Below are 20,051 nucleotides of genomic sequence, written 5' to 3'. Positions count from 1 at the left end.
TTGTCAGGCTTTAGGTCGACATTGACAAAAGTTTGACACAAGTAAAATATCGACATGAAAATGGTTGTCACTTGAAACGGTTGACATGAGTTTTTCACTTTTTTGGTGTCTATGTCGAAATCTGCTGACACGGACACCATATGAGTGTATCACGCCCCCTCGCATGACTCGCAGCACTTGACACACTATTATAATTTGAGAGAACATACACATGGGGCGATTTTCCCCCCATTTCTAAGTGATCTGACTAGTTTGCTTGGAAATGGAGCACTGATGGCTCCATGTGTATAGGTCCAGGCGACAGCGATGCGCAGTCATGTATGTCGCCATCACCCACAGGGAATGACAGTGCTTTCCTCTCACGGCCTCTCCCAATGGACTGACTCCTCTACTCATTGGTAAGGGCCACTGCCTTGATCTTGTATTCACAAAACTCTGCTCAATCTCTGAATTTACTAACGCTCCTTTCCCTCTCTCAGATTACAATCTTATCACCTACCTACAGGTACAAGCTCTGCTCTATTACTTCAAACAAAGACACTGAGATCCCTCAATCCACCTCAAGCCCACAAAAATATTAATGCTATTAATTTTCAAGAACTCTCCTCCTCTCTGCAACAACAGCTTTCACCTATTTCTGCTTTCACTACTCCTGAGATGGGGGTATCGCACCTGAACCAGACTCTAAAAACAGCCCTTAATGAAGTGACTCCAGCCTCCCATAACACTCCACGTAGGCCTGCAACCCTGGCACTCCAAAATAACAAGACACCTACAAAATCTCTCACGGAATATACCTTGTGACCTGTTGACCTAATGCTTTGTCGACCTAAATCCATGTCAACCTTGTTCCATGTCGACCTAGACACCTGTCGACCTAGTTGCATGTTGACCCAACGGTGTCGACATAATGGCTGTCGACCTAAGTGTGGTCGATAATACGACCGTATACCATTACTCCCAGGAATGATTTAAAAAAAGTAAACACAGTTGTTTGACCTAATACTACTGTATGTCGACCTTGTCCCATGTCGACCTACACACCTGTTGACCTTCAACCATGTCGACCTAGTTGCATGTCGACCCAACGGTGTCAACCTAATGCAGGGTTGCTGACTTTCAAAAAATCCTCTCCGGGAGAAGCCCGGAGAGGAATCTTGCATTACGAGTTTTGGGGGCGGGGCTTAACAGTGACATCATTAAGCCCCGCCCCCATTACGGCAAATAGTCGAAATAACTGATATCCATGGAGGAGGCAGGGCTAAAATGGCACGGCTGTGCCGTTTTAGCTCCGCCCCCTCCCCTGAGACCAGCGGATTGCGGCATATAAATGCCGCGATCGGGGGGCTCAGTGGGGGTCCCCCTAATTCCGGGAGGGTTGCCCACCCTATCGGGGGTCGGGAGGAAGGACCCAATTTTCGGGAGACTCCCGCAAATTCCGGGAGGGTCGGCAACCCTAATGAGTGTCGACCTAAGTGTGGTCGATTAAAATGATCCACACCCGGAGTAACGTATGGTCACGATGCTGAGACACAGCCGGGCATGCATATAGATTTGCAAGATATGCATGCCCGGCTGTGTAACCATCCATTACTCCCAGGAATTTCATTTTTACCCCATTTGGGGTAATTTACCTCTGTTCCCCGACCACTGCTCTAGTCCATGCTCTCATCTCCCCAGTATGGAGTCTCCATACTGGTCTTCCCCCAATGCAGTAAATACCCAGTTTGTTGTATCACAGTTTACAATTGTAAATAATGGGCAACGTCGCCTCTTTTAATTTTTTGACACTTTAGTAAATATACCTGTAATGCGGATTCTCCCACTCAGGTAAGCACAGAACAGGTCACAGCCGGGAATGCACATGCGCTGGGAGAGAGCTGTCAGTGGCAGTGCTTCTCGTCTCCAGTGCATACAGGTGGAGGCAGCGGCAGCACCCATAATAACAAGATTCTCAACGAGGACGCCTAGTGCCTGCTGCTGGTACTGCAGACTGCGGAACGAACATCTTTTATCATTTGTTTCCAGCGGGACTGTTTATTCGGTAGCACCTGTGAGGGGCGTGCTGCTATTAATGCAGCAACACAATGATGTCTAATTATGTAAGTACATATATCAGTTACATCTGCGAGTAGGTCTCAGGGTTCTCTTTGTAAGCGGAAGCCTCGTGTATATTTCATGCATTCTGTGTGGCAGCATTGTAGAACTAGAAGTCCCAGCTCTGCCCCCACAGCCTGCATGAAATGTGCATTAAGCTCTATGGGTAGTGAGCTCTTCAATGGAATATTATTCGTGTTTTATGGCTCATGCTGAGGTTTCCAGGTATTATCAGGGCAGGTTAGTATTACCTCCCATTTATTAAGCCCCACATGATAGATAAATGTATGCAGTGTTGGCTGTATTTCCTGCTGGGGGGAAGTGACCAGGTATTGCATTGTGCAGATTTAATGTCCCACATCTATGTCAGGAGCATGGGATGGATTGGCTCATATGGGGCCTGATTCAGGTTCTGATGCTTCAGCTGCTGTTGTCGCAGTGTACCAATGTTTGGTACTTTGTGCTTGTTCAGAAACTGCTCCGTGCTGCCGGGGGCAGAACCTGTACCCCGCCGGGTGCAGAACAGCTGCGCACAACAAGTGATTGACCGTCTACAGCCGCTTTAGAAAATAGCAGTGGCTTCTGGTTCCTAAAATGTAACTGTCGCCTCTGTTATGCGGGAGTGCCAAGGCCGGGACCTCTGCCTTCAGACTGAGATTTCCTGGCCTCTAATACCCCTTTCACACTCATAAAAATATCCCGGGTTTGATGCACATGAGCGCGCATCAATCCGGGATTTAGCGCAGTGTGAAAGGGTCTACAAAGAATATCCCGGGATGAGCATTCCGGGATTTCTGGGTAGATTCCGGGATCAACACGGGATGTTTAAAAACCCGGGATATTCTTGCGAGTGTGAAAGGGGTATTAGAAGAACCTTGTGTAAGCATATGGGTTACTCAGCCGGCTGATGGTGTCATAGGAGATCATTAATGCATCCAGGAGGCGTCTGCTTATACCACATGCCTCCTGATGTGACTTCAATGTTCACATCTGAACCAGGCTCTTGGTCCCAACAGGATCATTATTGGCCCCTGTTGGTGTGTGCCTGACGGTCCTTCTAACTTGTTAATAACCCAAATGCTGTGTCTATAGATATCCCCTAAGTGCGGCCTTCTAAAAGACTTATGCCTATTCTACTGTATTGAGTTAAGGAGGGTATTCAATCTCTGCCAATTGTTTTGACTTTAAGAAAATTCTGCAATTTTTGGTCGCATTTACATTCCACCTATTCAATTGGCGAATTAGTCCCCGGTCCACCTGTTTCAGTCCTTTTTTCAACTATTTTCCACGGATGCAGATTTAGACAAATATTCAGGACAACAATGAATACCCCCCCCCATAGAGTCCTTACATTCCGCCGTGGTCATCGTTCCTCAAATTGTTACTGTTTAATATTATCCTTTCATTGCGATGTCGTCAATAGGTCGACTGCTAATATTCAACAGGCAAAGGGTCGACATGAGGTTTGTATGATTTTTTTTTTCTTTAAAGCGGACATGTTCATACTTAGCCATCCCAGTGGGCATAGAGGGAGAATATAATTGTGCGTGGCGGGCGGAACACTTATACGTGTCCATGTGGACCTATGTTGACATAGACACAAACATTTTTAAATTCCATGTCAACTTTTCGTACGTATCAACATTTTACTTGTTGACCCTATGTGACCCCTACCCCTTTAATTTATAAATCACTAACGTTATGCAGAGCTGTGCAGTCAGGGGGTTATTGGCACAAGATTCTAGTGCTGCTAGATGAGGGCGCCACCACTGTGAGACATGGTAGTTTGCACATTGTTCACTTACGATATAAAGCACCATTCTGAGTAAGAAGATCTGTTGCAGAAACAAGCAGCGAGCTATGCAGGGCTGAAACCGTTCTAGTAGAATTCCAGTGTTTACTAACATGGAGGCAGTTGTGAGATCCTGGGAACTCTCCAGCTTTGAAGCTTACAGAAGATATCCTTGAATGTGATTACCCTGCGGGGAGTTTGTTTTGTACATGTTCCACAGGTTCTGCCAATGATCCATGTGTAGGACAGTGTAGCCAGCCTCTCGTAGCCCCCAGTAACCACTGGCATTAGATTTGTGCATTGAACTAGTGTTTTCTCCTCTAGCATAATGCATGAGAGCCTGCCACAATGGTGCCCACTTGCCTCAGTGACCCCTGACCCCACCATTCACTGTGATTAAAGACAAAAAGATAAACACTTTGCAGTTGGTGAAGTGACCCCCAAACCCAAGTAGCACAAGCATATGGCTGGCGTTTCCATACAGTAGGACTCTGGGCGCACTTACAGTAAGGTCATTACTACATCATTTTCCAAGGATTTGTACTGTAGGTGAGTCTCCCATCTATTCCTTTAGTACAGTCTGTCTCCTCTTACTCCCAGGTGTAGCTTGCCCTCAGCTAAATGTGTGCATGCCGTTATTGCTAGTAGCCGCTCTAGGTTGTTTTCGCCTTGTGTGGTACATACACACTTGGGGCGATGTGCCCACATTCAGACTTGTGTGGGACTAGACTCGGGCACAAGTCTATATTCACGTTCCGTGGTCACACAAGAAGGAGTAATCAGACTGCTTGTATCACACTACTGATAATGGGAGCATGTATATGGATATATCCTCCTACACGGAAGGTCGGTACGTTCTATATCATGTCAGATGCCATGGGGAAATGGTCACTAGGTCGACATGCATTAGGTCAACATGCTTGAAGGTCGACAGAGAGATTACGTCGACAGTCAAAAGGTCGACAAAGGAGTTTTCACTTTTTTTAGACGATCTGTGCGAGGGGACGCCATGCACTTTTTTAGTGTCCATGTCAACTGTCGACATCCGGGTCAAAAATGAAAACCGCCATGTTGACCTTTTTAACTGTCGACCTTCCCCTTGTCGACATAATGCCTATGTTGACCTAAAGACCCATGTGGACCTTCATGTATGTCGACCTTCAGTGGTCGGCCTAACGCTTGTAGACTTTGTTTAGCTCGACCGAGAACATGCAGACGGGATTCAATGTCCCACCTGCTGGGGAGCGAGAAGGGGGCGTGGCTGCGAGTAGAGGCCGGGAAGAGGCGAGCTGCAGCCGTCAGCTCGTCACCTCCCGGCCGTTCTCGGCAGAACGAGCCCGACAACTTGTGAAGTCGGGCTCGTTCTGCCGTGATACCCTGCTCAATGCTGTCAGGGAAGACAGCATTGAACAGGGCCTGGCGACCATCTCCCCCGTGGGGAGATGGTCGCCGCCGATTGAATACCCCCCTAATGTCTGTCTATCCAATGATCCATACCCGATGCCCGGTACCATTGATGTGCTTCAAGGCGAGTACCATACTGATTTGGATCCAATTTCGATGGTGGGGGGGTCAGCGCATGCGTAATTATGTGCATGTACAAACCCCCTGTGTGTACGCCTTCACATGATCTCAGCGCCCGCCCCATTTTCGGGCATCTCCGTCTGAAATAAAAATCGATTCAGACTGAGTGGAGAAAAAAAATCATTACATGTTCTTGTACACATCACACCGCATGCTAGCGAGGGGATGTGGGCGTTCGGCCGGGCGGCGCTGACCTGTTCTCTAGGCTGCGACTATATGCAGCCCAGCGAACAGGTGTGAATTGGGCACTTTGTGTCTTATTAGCATCTCAAATGCTGGTCTGTGTAATTAACATGTACATAGAAATCAAAAAAGTTGACCCATATTTCAGCTGTCATTTTGTATGTTTAACCCTATCTAGGCACCATTGTACTGACCATAGAGTTAAGGTGCCCATACACTGCCTGTGACGTCTCGCAGCAGTGTAAGGACCCCCGACAGAGTGCAAGCCTTCCCGGCGGCAGGGACGCATGCGATCCGTTGTGATGGATCCCATGCGTCCCTGCTTCCCGCCCGCCTCGCTGCCTGGAGGAACGGGTGGTCCGACGGCCTGCCGGTCCCACCACCTGGTCGGGTCCGATGCTCACGGGATCGCGCATCGGACCCGACGGCATGTCAGGAAGAGGCGATTTGGTCTCATTTAACAGGCCAATTGGTCGCAATAGGACCAAATTGCCTCGATATATGGGGGCCTTTAACCCCTTCCCGACATTTGACGTATATATCGTCATGGCCGGGATGTACTTCCCGACACATGACGTATATATACGTCATGACTTTAAACTGTCCCCGCGTCTATAGACGCGGTGACAGTTTAAACATGTCTGCTGTCCCTGACAGCAGACATGTCCCTGCATGCCCAGGGGGGGTGGCGATGCCTCCCCCCCATCGGCGATCGCTGTGATTGGCTGTTCAATGTGAACAGCCAGTCGCAGCGTTTTCCTGTGTTACCGGCGAATCAGACGCTCGGTAACACAGGTGTCAATCACCGCCGGGTGTGAGGGGGCATGAGGGGGTCACCGGTGATGACCACACCTCACCCCACCTCACCCCACCTGCCCCCAAGGCTGTGATTGGTCCGTCGGACCGACGGACCAATCACAGCCAAGGCGCGTCATTTAAACTAACGGTGACTGCGCTGCAGACGCCATTCCGGTCTGGAATTGCGTGCAGAGCGGTCACCGGCCACTCTGTCGTGCTATTCATACCTGAACCTTGCCTGATACTTACCTGATCACCGCTGGTAGCGTGCTGCCAGCAGCTGGATGCTTCCTGGATCTTGTGACTTCCTGTGTCCTGCTGCTGCAGTGTCATAGAGTGACAGATCGTGACAGATCGTGACAGATCGTGCTATATTTTGTGTCTGCTGCACCCCTTTTGTGCTGATCAGTATATCTGTGCTGATCAGCAACTTTTTGGGGTTTTTTTTTTTATATATACCTGTCAGTTGCACCAAAGGTTGTGCTGCCTGTGCAACTGACTGCTGCCCCCCCTTTTGTGCTGATCAGTTTAATCAATTAATTAACTGATCAGCAACTTTTTGGGGGTCCAGGTTTTTTTTTTTTTATATATACCCTGTCAGGTTGCACCCACAGTTGTCTGCCTGCTGCCCCTCACTGCTAATCAGTGTCGCATCACTGCATCACTGATCTGCAGTTTTTTTTTTTTTTTTGGGGATTGCAGTGGGGTTTTGTTTTTACACCCACGTTGCTTTTGTGGGTGCTTTTGTGGGTGTCCTGTGGCCGCTGATCAGTGACGTACATCACTGAACAGCATTTTTGGCACAGGGTTGATATCATTTTTTTTCTGCAGTTTTTTTAAATTGTTTTTTTTTTGGAGAGTGCTCTGGTATTTTTTTTTTTTTATTGTTTTTTTTTTTTTATTTTATTTTTAAATATCTTTTTATTGAGTTTTTTTTTTTCATATATAATGAAAATAAACAGATATCATACATATTGTGTTCCTGACTGATTTTTTCATATCATATACAAGTATTTCTGAATATACAGTAAGGATATTACAAAGGTTTAGAGTAAACATTATGTATATAAACATATCGAGAAACGTAAACATAAGTATATGGTATGTGCTTCACATAAAATGGCCAATATGCCATAACTTTTATATTAGTGCTGGATTTTTCAACCAGAAACAGAGACCAAAAAACAAAATCAGAAAAAAAACATACATTTGTAAAGACAAGGGAAGTGGGGGGTGGGATAGAGAGGGGGGGGGGGGAGGGGGGATATGCATATCTTGACATGGCCTATATTAACCTAATTATAGATATAAATATGGATAAGAATAAACACTCCTAGGATTCACAATCTGATGTGGGAACGATCAACGTCCCTGATGTTATCTTTTTCATGAGGAACCATTCAGTATTTTGAAAGACTTTAAATATGTGAGATTGAACCTCAGGTTCTTGACCTTCAATAAATAAAGCCCATTTCTTGTAGAAGGAAATTACGCCCGATTCTGGGGTTACAGATGCTGATTTCCTATCATAATATAATAGTTGTAACATTATATTCTGAACTTCCATAATAGAAGGTTTGGAAGGAGATAGCCAATGTTTCAGAATAGCTTTCTTAGCTACTGTCATAAGTATTGTAAGTACAGGTATAAGCAGTGATTTATTCTTTCCCAGGTCCCAAGTTGAGAAGTTTACTAACAGACATGCTAATGGGTCTATCCGCACTTGTAGTTGAAATATGTGGTTGATATAATTAATGATTTTATTCCAAAAACGTTTTATAGCTCCACATTCCCAAAAGCAGTGTAAATAGGATGCAGATGATACATGACATTTAGGACATTTACTGGAATTAGACGCCGCGAAATGTGCATATCTAGCTGGTGAAATATACGCCATTTGGATCGATCGAAAATGCACCTCCTGTAGATAGGCGGAATTAAGAATCTTCATAGACCTATCGTAATGTGAACTGATCGCCTCATATGAGGTGAGAGTGGGGAAGTGCATTTTCCATTTCTCAAATAGCTCTGTCCATTTAGTAACAGTCTGTGTGTCGGATAATAGTGTATAGAGGGATGAGAGACGGTATGGTTGCCTTCTGCAGGAATTCAATAGTATATAAATTTTATTTGGCTGTGAAGTAGCCATTGGAGTAATTTTTTTATCGGGGTGCAACAGAGGGTACAAGTAGTGACGAAGCTGTAAATACATAAAGAATTGACCATGGCCTAGCCCATACTCATCCTGGAGTTTATTAAATGGCAGGATTATGCCACCTGGGTCGAAGACTTTTGAGGAAGCAGTGATGCCTTTGTCATGCCAGTTTCGGAAATGGGAGTTAGAAAGGGATGGGGGGAAAGAAGGGTTGCCCCAGATAGGTATGAATTGTGATGCCAGATGGTTACATTTAAGTGTTTTATTAATTGAGCACCATGCAAGGTAAATATCTCTAAATAGTGGATTTTGCCTAATGTTGGAAGGTATATCTGTTAGCTTAGAGTGAAGAAGGGCACCTGGAGAGAATGGGTGTAGCATAGCTTCATCTAGATGAGTATCCGTGAATGAGCAAGAGCCCAACAGCCAATCAACAACGTATCTAAACATTACTGAGTCGTTATATAATGAGAAGTCAGGTACACCAAGTCCTCCTAGTCTCCTAGGGGCAGTTAGTTTTTTAAGGGCTACTTTTGGTTTTTTACCCTGCCATAGAAAATTGTTTATCATTTTGTTCAGTTTTTTAATGTCTGTTTTTGTTAACCTTATTGGTAATTTTTGTATTAAGTAAAATATCTTCGGGAATATTATACTTTGGATGACAGCGATACGTCCCAGGAGGGAAATAGGGAGCAATTTCCAACTTTCCATCAAAGCTGATATTTTTGTAATAACTGGAGTATAGTTTTTTGCATATAGGTTTCCAAAATCTGCTGTTATTTTAACCCCTAGGTATTTAATATCTTGGGAGGTGGAAGCAAATGGGAGGGATGTTACATAAGATTTAGTATTTGCATCTGTTGACGAAAAATATAGGATTTCCGATTTGGTGATGTTTATTCGGTATCCAGCTCTAGCTCCAAATGAGGAAATAAGACGTAGTATTTCCGGGATTGTTGTGGGGGGGTCAGATATAAAGAGCAGCATGTCGTCTGCAAACAATGATAGGCGTAGTTCTTTAGTTCCCACTTTTATTCCTTTGAAAATGGCCGAAGATCGCAGTGCTATCGCTAACGGTTCTAACGCTATTGCGAAAAGGAGTGGGGAAAGTGGACAGCCCTGACGGGTCCCTTTTTTGATGGTAAATGGGGCAGATAGATGACCATTACTTGCTATTTGTGTCTGGGGAAGATGATATATGCATTTTAGGATCTGGATAAATTTATCTGGAAAGTCAAACTTACTCAGTGTATAAAATAGGTGGGGCCATTCAATCAGGTCAAATGCCTTCTCCGCGTCCAACGATAGAATCAAGTTGGACGAGGAGAAGGGTGCGCCCGTAACTGAAGCATAGACTGCTGTGAGTACCTTTCTGACATTAATTTCAGAGTGTCTGCCGGTTATGAAGCCGGTCTGATCTGAATGAATTATATTAGGCAAAATTGTTTTAAGCCTTTCGGCTAGAATCTTGGTCAAGAGCTTATAATCAAGGTTAAGAAGGGAAATGGGCCTGTATGAGCCTGGGAGGGAAGGATCACGACCAGGTTTTGGTAAGACTTTAAGGATGGCCGTATTAAAATGTAGGGGGGGTGTATCTTGTGCTAGAAGGGAATTTAGTACCGTAACTACTGTGGGACCTATCAGTGGGAGAAGTATCTTGTAGAAGTCGCCATTTAGGCCGTCAGGGCCCGGTGCTTTATCTTTCTTAAAGTTTCGGATGGCAGCCTCTACTTCTTTTAAATGTATAGGAGCTGTTAAAGCCGTAGCATCTTGTTGGGATATTTGGGGGTGTGGTAATCTAGTCCAAAAATCAGATGGGAGACTGGGGAGTGATATAGGAGGGGTATCATCTGGAGGTGGACCTGAGTATAATTTTAGGTAGAAATTGCGAAGTACTTCCGCTATTTCAGTGTTGGAGGTCGTCAGGTCACCTTCCGGGGTTTTTAGTGGATGGACTACTGCAGGGGATCTTGTCCCATTTAAAAGATTAGTTAGGAGTTTCCCTGTCTTATTTCCGAATTTATGGAATTTATAATTCACCGAAAATAGGAACCTATCGCCTAAGGATTGCATGTAGTCGTCAAAGTTAGTTTTTGCTAGCAGATAAATGTTTTTGTTAGACATTGTGGAAGATGTCTTATATTGTTGATAGGCAGCCGTCAGCTCATTTTGGATCTCTAGATATTTTTTTGTATATTCCCGTCTCATTTTGGATACATAGGCAATAATTGAGCCTCGTAGGACGGTTTTCGCCGTCATCCAATTGAGTGTTGGGTTAGATTCTAGGTGTGCTACATTGTTACTGTTATAATCTCTCCAGGTGTCCTCTAAATGTTGTTTGAATTTTTTCGAATTGGCCAGGTAGGAGGGAAATCTCCATGTCTTATGTTTGGGGGATTTTAATGGGGATTCCATAGTGAAGGAGACTAGAGCGTGGTCCGAAATGACAATCGGGGCAATGTGGGAGGATATTATGTCGGCAAAAACTTTATGGGAGGGTAGGACAAAATCAATTCTTGACAGTGTTGCATGGGCCGCAGAAAGACATGTGTAGTCTTTTTCAATGGGGTGAAGTGCCCGCCAAGCGTCAATTAATTGGAGTCTCGTTGCAAATTCAGGAACTCCTATTTTTGGGAGTGAATGGGCTGAGGGGGGGTTTTTGGATTTATCCAGTGTTAATGAGGATACTAAATTGAGGTCTCCGCATATCACTAGGGAGTCAGGGATTTTTGGGGAGAGTTTTGCAATGATATGCTGGAAAAACTTTTTTGAGTACTTATTAGGGGCGTAAATATTGCAAAGCGTAAAGGAACATGTACCTATTTTTAGGGTGAGAATGAGGTATCTACCTCTCGGGTCTGTTATAATATCAGAGGCTTCACAGGGTATGTGCTTTTGAATTAATATTACCACCCCTCTGGATTTGGATGAGTATGGGCTAGAGCCTAGTACCTTCCAACCTAGAGTATTCAGCTTCATCACTTCTGCTGGGACTAAATGCGTTTCCTGCAAGAAGGCAATGTCAATACCTTGTTTTTTGATGTACATTAAGACTTTTCTCCTCTTAGCCGGCGAATTTATTCCTCCTACATTCCATGTTCCCATGGTTAACGTATCCATGATCCTCGGGTGAGTTTAAGATTTCGCAGGTCTGTCAGGCTTCGTGGGATAAGAGCTGGTGAGACATAAGGAAAGAGGGGGAGGGAAGGAGACAAGGACAGGGGAAACAGAAAAACATAGCTACCAACTATAGTAGTTACAATATGTTTCATAACTGTCAATTTGTTGATTATATACCAGGTAAAAAAAAAAGGAGAGACAAATTTCTAGTTATGAAATCAACTTCCGTATAACTGTAATCTGAGTATAAAGCAAGGAGTAAAACCTCAGTGGAAAGAACTCGTCCGGTAATACAACCGTGTAAGGGCAGTTATCAGAGCCCTCCACGACCCCCACCATAACTCAAAATTATAATACCATAAACACTTATATTGCGCAGCATTCCCAGCTGAATGGGGAATATGTGCGGGACAAATACATTCTATAAACATTAACGGCTAGACCTTATGATGAAAAACAAATATAAAAGAGAGAAGGGAGACATTAGGCCTGGAATAGGCTTTAGGTCTGACATACAGCTCTATTGTAGTGAACCATTATAGGGAGTCTGTATATTTTGAAGATAGCGTCCCTGATTTTGTTAAGGTGTACTTATATACCTAATAAAAAGAAAAAAAAAAATACCGTCCAAGGTAAAAAACAAAAGGAAGACGGTAAGTTGCAGTGTCAATATTTTGATGACATAGCGTTCTGTAAGAGAATCAGTGTAGTTAGATCTCTGTCTGCTTAGGGAGGAGCACGTTGAGATGAGGGTATTATGCTGGTTCAAGGAGGGGTAGACTGGATCGGATCACTGATGTCGTGGGAGAATTGGGTCGAGATCTCATCTAGGTACGCTTGGGCATCTTGTGGATTCATGAAGTCCTTGTGGGAGGAGCCATCGTAGATGCGTAAGCGAGCTGGGTATAGGAGGCCAAATTTTCGGCCCTCATGTACCATTTTGGAGCAAATGGGCGAAAAGGCTTTACGGGCCCTAGTAAGTTCCACGGAGTAATCCTGGAAAATAAAAAGCTTTTGGCCCTCCCAGACCAGGTCTTTAGTTTTGCGAGATGCTGACCAGAGGACCTGCTTATGGAGGAAATTTAAGCATCGGAAAAGCGTGACCCTGGGTCTAGGTTTAGAGGGTGAGGGGATCGGGCCAACCCTATGCACCCTCTCCACGACCATATCATTGCAGTCTTGGGCAACCCCCAATAAAGTAGGCAGAGTATTCCTAACGAAATGTGCAAGTGCTGTGGTCTTAATAGATTCTGGAATACCCACAATGCGAAGGTTATTCCTTCTAGATCTATTTTCTATATCGTCCAGCTTCTGCCATATTTGTGAATTATCAGAAGTTAGATGTCTGACAGATTGTTTAAGTCCATCTATCTCGTGGGCAGTGGCGCCTATCATATTTTCAGCATGTGCCATGCGCTGGGTCAGGGAGTTGATCTGCAACTTAATGTCTGTGACCGCTTGCTGTAACAACGGGGCCATCGTGGATTTGATGGCTTCCACGATGTCACCATAAGTTGCTGGGGCTCCCGGGTCTTTGCATACCTTAGTGGCCGGGTCTAACTCAGAGGCAGCCTTCTTTGATGCCGGAGCGGCACTATCACGCTCCGTGTCTGCGCCGGGCGCCATGTTTGGAGATGTGCGCCTCTTGTCATGGCGTGCTGCGGGCGGATTAGCTGCGGCTGTGGAATTCCCTGAGCGGTCCATGCCTGTCAGGAGCGGTTCGGTAAGTAAAAGCGCTGTATGCCGGGGTGTTTGGAAGCTGTAGTCAGCCTTTACAAGGTACGGCGGGACGGTTCGTGGAGGAGCTCCGGGTGCCTGCGTCCTCACACCATGAAGCCGGAACCGGAAGTCTTTTTTATTGTTTTTACATCCACGTTGCTTTTGTGGGTGTCCTGTTGCCTTTGAGCGCTGTTCAGTGACGGACGTTACTGACCAACATCTGTGCTCAATTTTTGGCGCAGGACCTTTTTTTTTTTTTTTTTTTTCTGCACTACATACACACTACACACTACATACCCCCCGTGTTGAAATAAAGTTTGTACCCCCCCTACACTATACACGTGTTGAAACATTACACTTACAGAAACACAAAAATAAAAATGGCATCCCAAATGTCATCCCAAATGTCATCCCAGTCATCCAGAAGAATGTATTCAGCGGAGGAGGCATATGCCATGCTTGCCTCTGACTCTGACACAGCCAGTGATGCAAGCGGGGAATTTGAAGGATTCGTCTTAAGCTCCTCTTCCTCCTCTAGTGATGAGGGACCCCCTCAAAGACGCCCCCGTAGAGCAGCTGAGACCCCCCCCAAATGATTGATCCCGTATGGACCCCACCACCAGACAATTTTGAGCCCCAGGTTCCTGAGTTTTTGGCCATCCCAGGAATCCAATTTGATTCAACAGGTCTCAGAGAAATTGACTTTTTCAAATTATTTTTCTCTGATGATTTTATAAATTTAATGGTGGACCAAAGTAATTTATATGCCCAGCAGTTTATTGCTCAAAACCCCACGTCATCATTTGCTAGGTGGACCCCTGTAGATGCAGTAGAGATGATGACGTTTTGGGGTCTGGTGTTACATATGGGCATAGTAAAAAAGCCAGAAATTAGGCAATATTGGAGTACAGATGTTCTGTACAGCACCCCATTTTACCGTATGGCCATGACTCGGACTCGTTTTGAGACAATCCTTAAATTTTTACATTACACCGATAATGCACAGTGCCCACCCAGAGATGATCCCACCTTTGACCGGCTATTCAAAGTCAGGCCGGTCATTGATCATTTCAGTGCCAAATTTGCAGAGATGTACATACATCCCTGAAAAATGTATTTGTATCGACGAGTCCCTTATACATTTTAAAGGAAGGGTTAAATTCCGCCAGTACCTTCCCAGTAAGAGGGCAAGGTATGGCATAAAAATGTATAAACTGTGTGAAAGCACCTCAGGGTACACCCACAGGTTTAGGGTATATGAAGGGAAGGATTCAAGAATTGAACCGCCAGAATGCCCCCCCCTCCCTCGTAGGTGTTAGTGGAAAAATTGTCTGGGATTTAGTGCACCCCTTCCTGGATAAAGGTTATCACCTCTATGTGGATAACTTTTACACTAGCATCCCCCTGTTTAAGGCCCTTGGTTCAAGAGGTACAGCAGCTTGCGGTACTGTGCGCAAGAACCAAAGAGGCCTCCCAAAAACGCACGTTGCCCAATTACTGAGAAGGGGTGAAAGCAGGGGAATATGCACCGAAAATATGTTGTTGGTCAAATATAAGGACAAGAGGGATGTCCTTATACTGACAACAATTCATGGAGACAGTACCACCTCCATCCCTGTACGAGGTACCAGTACCCACACCTCAAAACCTAATTGTATCCTAGATTACAATAAGTACATGGGCGGAGTGGATCTTTCAGATCAGGTACTGAAGCCGTACAGTCCCCTGCGGAAAACAAAAATCTGGTACAAGAAGCTGGCCGTGTATATCATCCAGATGGCACTGTATAACGCTTACGTGCTATTCCGTTCTACCAGCCAGAGGGGGACATTTATGCACTTTCAAGAGGAAGTCATAAAGGGCCTAATATTTGGGAACCAGCAGGCAGAGGGCCCCAGTACTTCTAGTACTGGCCCCCGTATTGTACCAGGGCAGCATTTTCCTAACGAAATCCCCTCCACTGCAAGAAAGGGCAGGACACAAAAAAGGTGCAAAGTTTGCTATAAAAAGGGAATAAGAAAGGATACTATTTTCCACTGTGAAACTTGCCCCGACAAACCCGGCCTATGTATAAAGGAGTGTTTTAAAATATACCACACATCTATGGATTATTAGGTTCATCATTTCACCGTGCTTCGGGGGTCTTGCTAATGCCACATAGCACCCACCAACATTCCACCAGAATCTGTGCTGCAAAATCCAAATATCACTCATTCCCTTCTGAGTCCTGCCATTTTTTGGTCACACATGAGGCATTGTCGTACTCGGGAGAAATTGGGGCACAGATTTTGGGGTGCTTTGTCTCCTTCATTCCTTGTGAAAATTGAAAATTTTGAGCCAGAACTGCATTTTTGTGTAAAAAATTTAATTTTTCATTTGCACAGCCCAGTTGTATCAAAATTGGTGAAACCCCTGGGGGTTTGAAATGTACACTATACCCCTAGATGAATTCCCTGAGGGGTGTAGTTTGCAAAATGGGGTCACTTGTGGGGGGGTTCCACTGTATTGGTGCTTCGGGGGTCTTGCTAATGCGACATAGCACCCACCAACATTCCACCAGAATCTGAGCTGCAAAATCCAAAAATCACTCCTTCCCTTCTGAGTCCTGCCATGCACCCAAATGGTATTTTTTGGTCACATGTGAGGCATTGCCGTACTCGGGAGAAATTGGGGCACAGATTTTGGGGTGCTTTGTCTCCTTCATTCCTTGTGAAAATGACAAATTTGGAGACAGAACTGCATTTTTGTGTAAAAAATGTAATTTTTCATTTGCACAGCCCAGTTGTATCAAAATTGGTGAAACCCCTGGGGGTTTGAAATGTACACTATACCCCTAGATGAATTCCCTGAGGGGTGTAGTTTGCAAAATGGGGTCACTTGTGGGGGGGTTCCACTGTATTCGTGCTTCGGGGGTCTTGCTAATGCGACATAGCACCCACCAACATTCCACCAGAATCTGAGCTGCAAAATCCAAAAATCACTCCTTCCCTTCTGAGTCCTGCCATGCACCCAAATGGTATTTTTTGGTCACATGTGAGGCATTGCCGTACTCGGGAGAAATTGGGGCACAGATTTTGGGGTGCTTTGTCTCCTTCATTCCTTGTGAAAATGACAAATTTGGAGCCAGAACTGCATTTTTGTGTAAAAAATGTAATTTTTCATTTGCACAGCCCAGTTGTATCAAAATTGGTGAAACCCCTGGGGGTTTGAAATGTACACTATACCCCTAGATGAATTCCCTGAGGGGTGTAGTTTGCAAAATGGGGTCACTTGTGGGGGGGTTCCTAACTTTTAGCATCTTATGGTGCCTAGAAACCTACATGGTGCCTAAAAAATAATCTCATAAAAAGGAGGCTCCAAAATCAAGTAGGTGCTCCTTCTATTATGAAGCCTGTGGTTTGGTCAACGTGCACACTAGGGCCACATATAGGATTTTTATGAAAACAAAAGAATTGGGGGAATCAATTTTTAGTCACATTACTCTAGTAAAATCTACTGTGTTCCTTAGAAAAATGTATTAAAATTGAAAATCTGCAAAAAAAATGAAATTTTGAAACTTCACCTACACTTTGTTTTAATTCCTGTGAAACACCTAAAGGGTTAACAAACTTCCAAAATGCTGTTTTGAATACTGTGAGGGGTGCAGTTTTTGAAATGGCATCATTTATGGGGGTGTCTCACATACAAGTCCCTCAAAGTCACATCAGAACTGAACTGGTCCCTAAAAAAATCAGTGTTTGAAATTTTCTTGAAAATTTGAGAATTTGCTATTCATATTTTAAGCCTCCTTGTGTCCAAAAAAATTAAAAGGATGTTGAAATAATGATGGAAACATAAAGTAGACATATGGTCTATGTTAGTTATTAACTATTTTGAGTGGTATGATTATTTGTCTCACAAGCAGAAAATTTAACATTTTGAAAATTGCTAAATTTTCAATTTTTTTACGACATTTTGGTATTTTTCACAAAAAAACACAGACTGTATCGACCCAAATTTACCACTAACTTGAAGTACAATGTGTCACGAGAAAACAATCTCAAAATCACTGGGATAAGTAAAAGCAAAAAAAAGTTATCCCCACTTAAGTGATACATGTCAGATTTGAAAAAAAGGGCTCTGTCAGGAAGGCAAAAACATGCTGCGTCAGGAAGGGGTTAATGTCCAATCTCTGGAAGGAAGTGTCCTTAGTGGTGATGTTTGTTCTTTGTTTTTTCTCTCATACATAAAAAGTGTATAAACAAAAACATCATCATTAGTGTTCATTCTAGCACCCGCCATCTTTGAAAACCCATGCAGTTCCTCTTCCCTGCCTGGGGTGTTGCTGTCTGCTGTGGTGCTTCTAGCACAGTTTGGTATGGATATCAGCGCTGATATGCAAACCAGACCTGTGATAGAAACCCCACAGCAGACAGGGACACCCCAAGCAGGGAAGAGGAACTGCATGGGTTTTCAAAGATGGCGGGTGCTAGAATGAACACTAATCACAGTGTAGTAGTTCATCAACAGACTCTCCATGATTCCAAGAGGTATCATCTCCCATCTAAACAGGGGGGAATATAATTCACCATTCCCCCTATTTGGATGGGAAATGATAACTTTTGAATGTCTGTTTATGAACTACTATACTGTGATGTTTTTGTTTTATGAGAAAGGGCGTCTCTCACTATGTATAGACTGCTTTATAGCAGCCCTAGGCGCAGTGGGAACCAGAGGCCCTCTTTATTCTTGCAAATCGCACCAGTGTATGGTGCACATTACAGCGAAAAAGATGCTCGCACAAAAAGGACTGTTTGGCATGACTATGGTGATAGTGGATGAGGACACATCTGTATGTACAGCTCAGTAAAGTCTGCACATTTGGTCTAGCTGTGTAGTTCTAAAGAAGCCAACCGGCAGTTCATTTTTTAAAATTTTTATTATTAACAGTTTCTGGTACTTCTGTAGTATCTGGGCGTCCGATTTTGTGATTGTATGCCTTACCTTAAGGCATACAATCAGATGCGATGCGATTCGATGCGATTTTGCATAGGATTCAATGTTAAGAAGGTCCTGTTCATTTCCCCACTATCCATACGACCAATGCGATGCGATCCGATCCGATTTCTAAATCGGACGCCCAGATACTACATAAGTACCCAGTTTCTTATATAGCGCACACATATTCCACAGCGCTTTGCAGAGGATATTTTTAACATTCACATCATTCCCTGCCGCAGTGGAGCTTACAATCTATATTCCCTACCACATGTACACGCACACACAGAGACATTCTAGGGTTAATGTCTTGGGAGCCAATTAGCCTACCAGTATATTTTGGGAGGAAACTGGAGGACCCGGAGGAAACCCACACAAGTACGGAGAGGATATACAAACTCCACACAGTTGGGGCCATGGTGGGTATTAAACCCCAGACCTCAGTGCTGTGAGGCAGTAATGCTAACCATTACACCATCTGTAATGACATTTTACTGAAGCGGAGGGGAATTCTACCAAGGAAGAGTCATTATAAATCTGCCACTTTTAAATTTCACTACATAATTTTAAATGATTTTAAATTCATGAGAAGTGCGAAGATGAACAGTTTGGAATTCAGATGCCTAAATTATCAACACACTGGTTTTCTTTCAACTGCCTTTATTTGTACTATTTTGACACAAGGCAATGCGGGACAAGTGTATTCTCTGTGCTGGAAATTGAATGTGGAGTCCTGTTGGATCAGGATTGGTTGAATTGAATATTGTCAATTAATTTTGAAGTTTCCAGTCTTTGTCATGCAAATTGTTCTTTGTGGTTTGTTGATTAAAAGAGTTTGTGTTGAATCTAATCTTATTTTCTTTGTTTCCTATACTGTAACTAGGTCCATGGTTATGGAGGGTACGACTCCGATTTTAGTGATGAGGAGGGTGACCCAGACAAACCTGCCAAGGATAAACGGTAATGCTTTTTTATACTGATATGTTTATGTATTATTATTATTTATTTACAGTTTCTTATATAGTGCAGCAGATTCCGTTGCGCTTTACAATAGTAAATATATGTATAATTATGTATGTATTTAGGTTTATGGATATTTTAGATGCCAATAACAACTTTATTTATTTACAGTTTCTTATAAAGAGCAGCATATTCCGTTGTGCTTTATAATTGGAAACAACAGTGTTTAAACAAACTGGGTAGATACAAACCGACATGGAGGTAGGAGGGCCCTGCTCGCAAGCTTACGATCTATAGGGATAATAGGAGGGATACATAAAGATAGAATTCCATAGCATGGCAGTCCCACCAGATTAAAAGACAGTCCTGATGGGATACAATTAGATATGAATGCTACTGGAGGTTATGTGGGGTTCTGGAATATGATAACCTTGCCTGAAGAGGTGAGTTTTCAGGGAATGCTTGAAAGTTTGGAGGCTAGAGGAGAGTCTCAGTGTGCGTGGGAGGGCATTCCATATGGTGGGTGCTGCCCGACAAAAATCCTGCAAGTGTAAGTGGGAGCGAGTAATGAGTGTGGAAAAGCCCAGGCATTTTAAGGGAGGGTCTGTGATGTCAGTGCCGGCCTCGATCAGCTGGTATCTGTCGCAGATGACCAGTAGGGTCACA

General features: G+C 44.1%; 1 protein-coding gene across 2 annotated transcripts in view; it reads left to right on the top strand.

The window, feature by feature from the left end:
- The first annotated feature begins 1,970 nt into the window (after positions 1-1,970).
- LOC146009219 (protein FRA10AC1) overlaps positions 1,971-20,051 on the top strand; it is a 64,544-nt gene continuing 46,463 nt past the window's right edge. The window contains exons 1-2 of one of the 2 annotated variants that reach the window (XM_083149369.1): positions 1,971-2,102; positions 19,309-19,385. In XM_083149369.1, coding sequence (XP_083005495.1) covers positions 2,088-2,102; positions 19,309-19,385 — 92 coding nt within the window. In that variant the 5' untranslated portion in view covers positions 1,971-2,087. The remainder of the gene's footprint in view (positions 2,103-19,308; positions 19,386-20,051) is intronic. The other variant, XM_083149367.1, reaches the window with a different exon arrangement.

The sequence above is a fragment of the Crinia signifera genome, chromosome 6 (assembly GCF_055691185.1).
Source record: "Crinia signifera chromosome 6, ASM5569118v1, whole genome shotgun sequence".
NCBI classification, from domain to species: Eukaryota; Metazoa; Chordata; class Amphibia; order Anura; family Myobatrachidae; genus Crinia; species Crinia signifera.
This window is presented reverse-complemented; position numbering and strand designations above follow the sequence as displayed.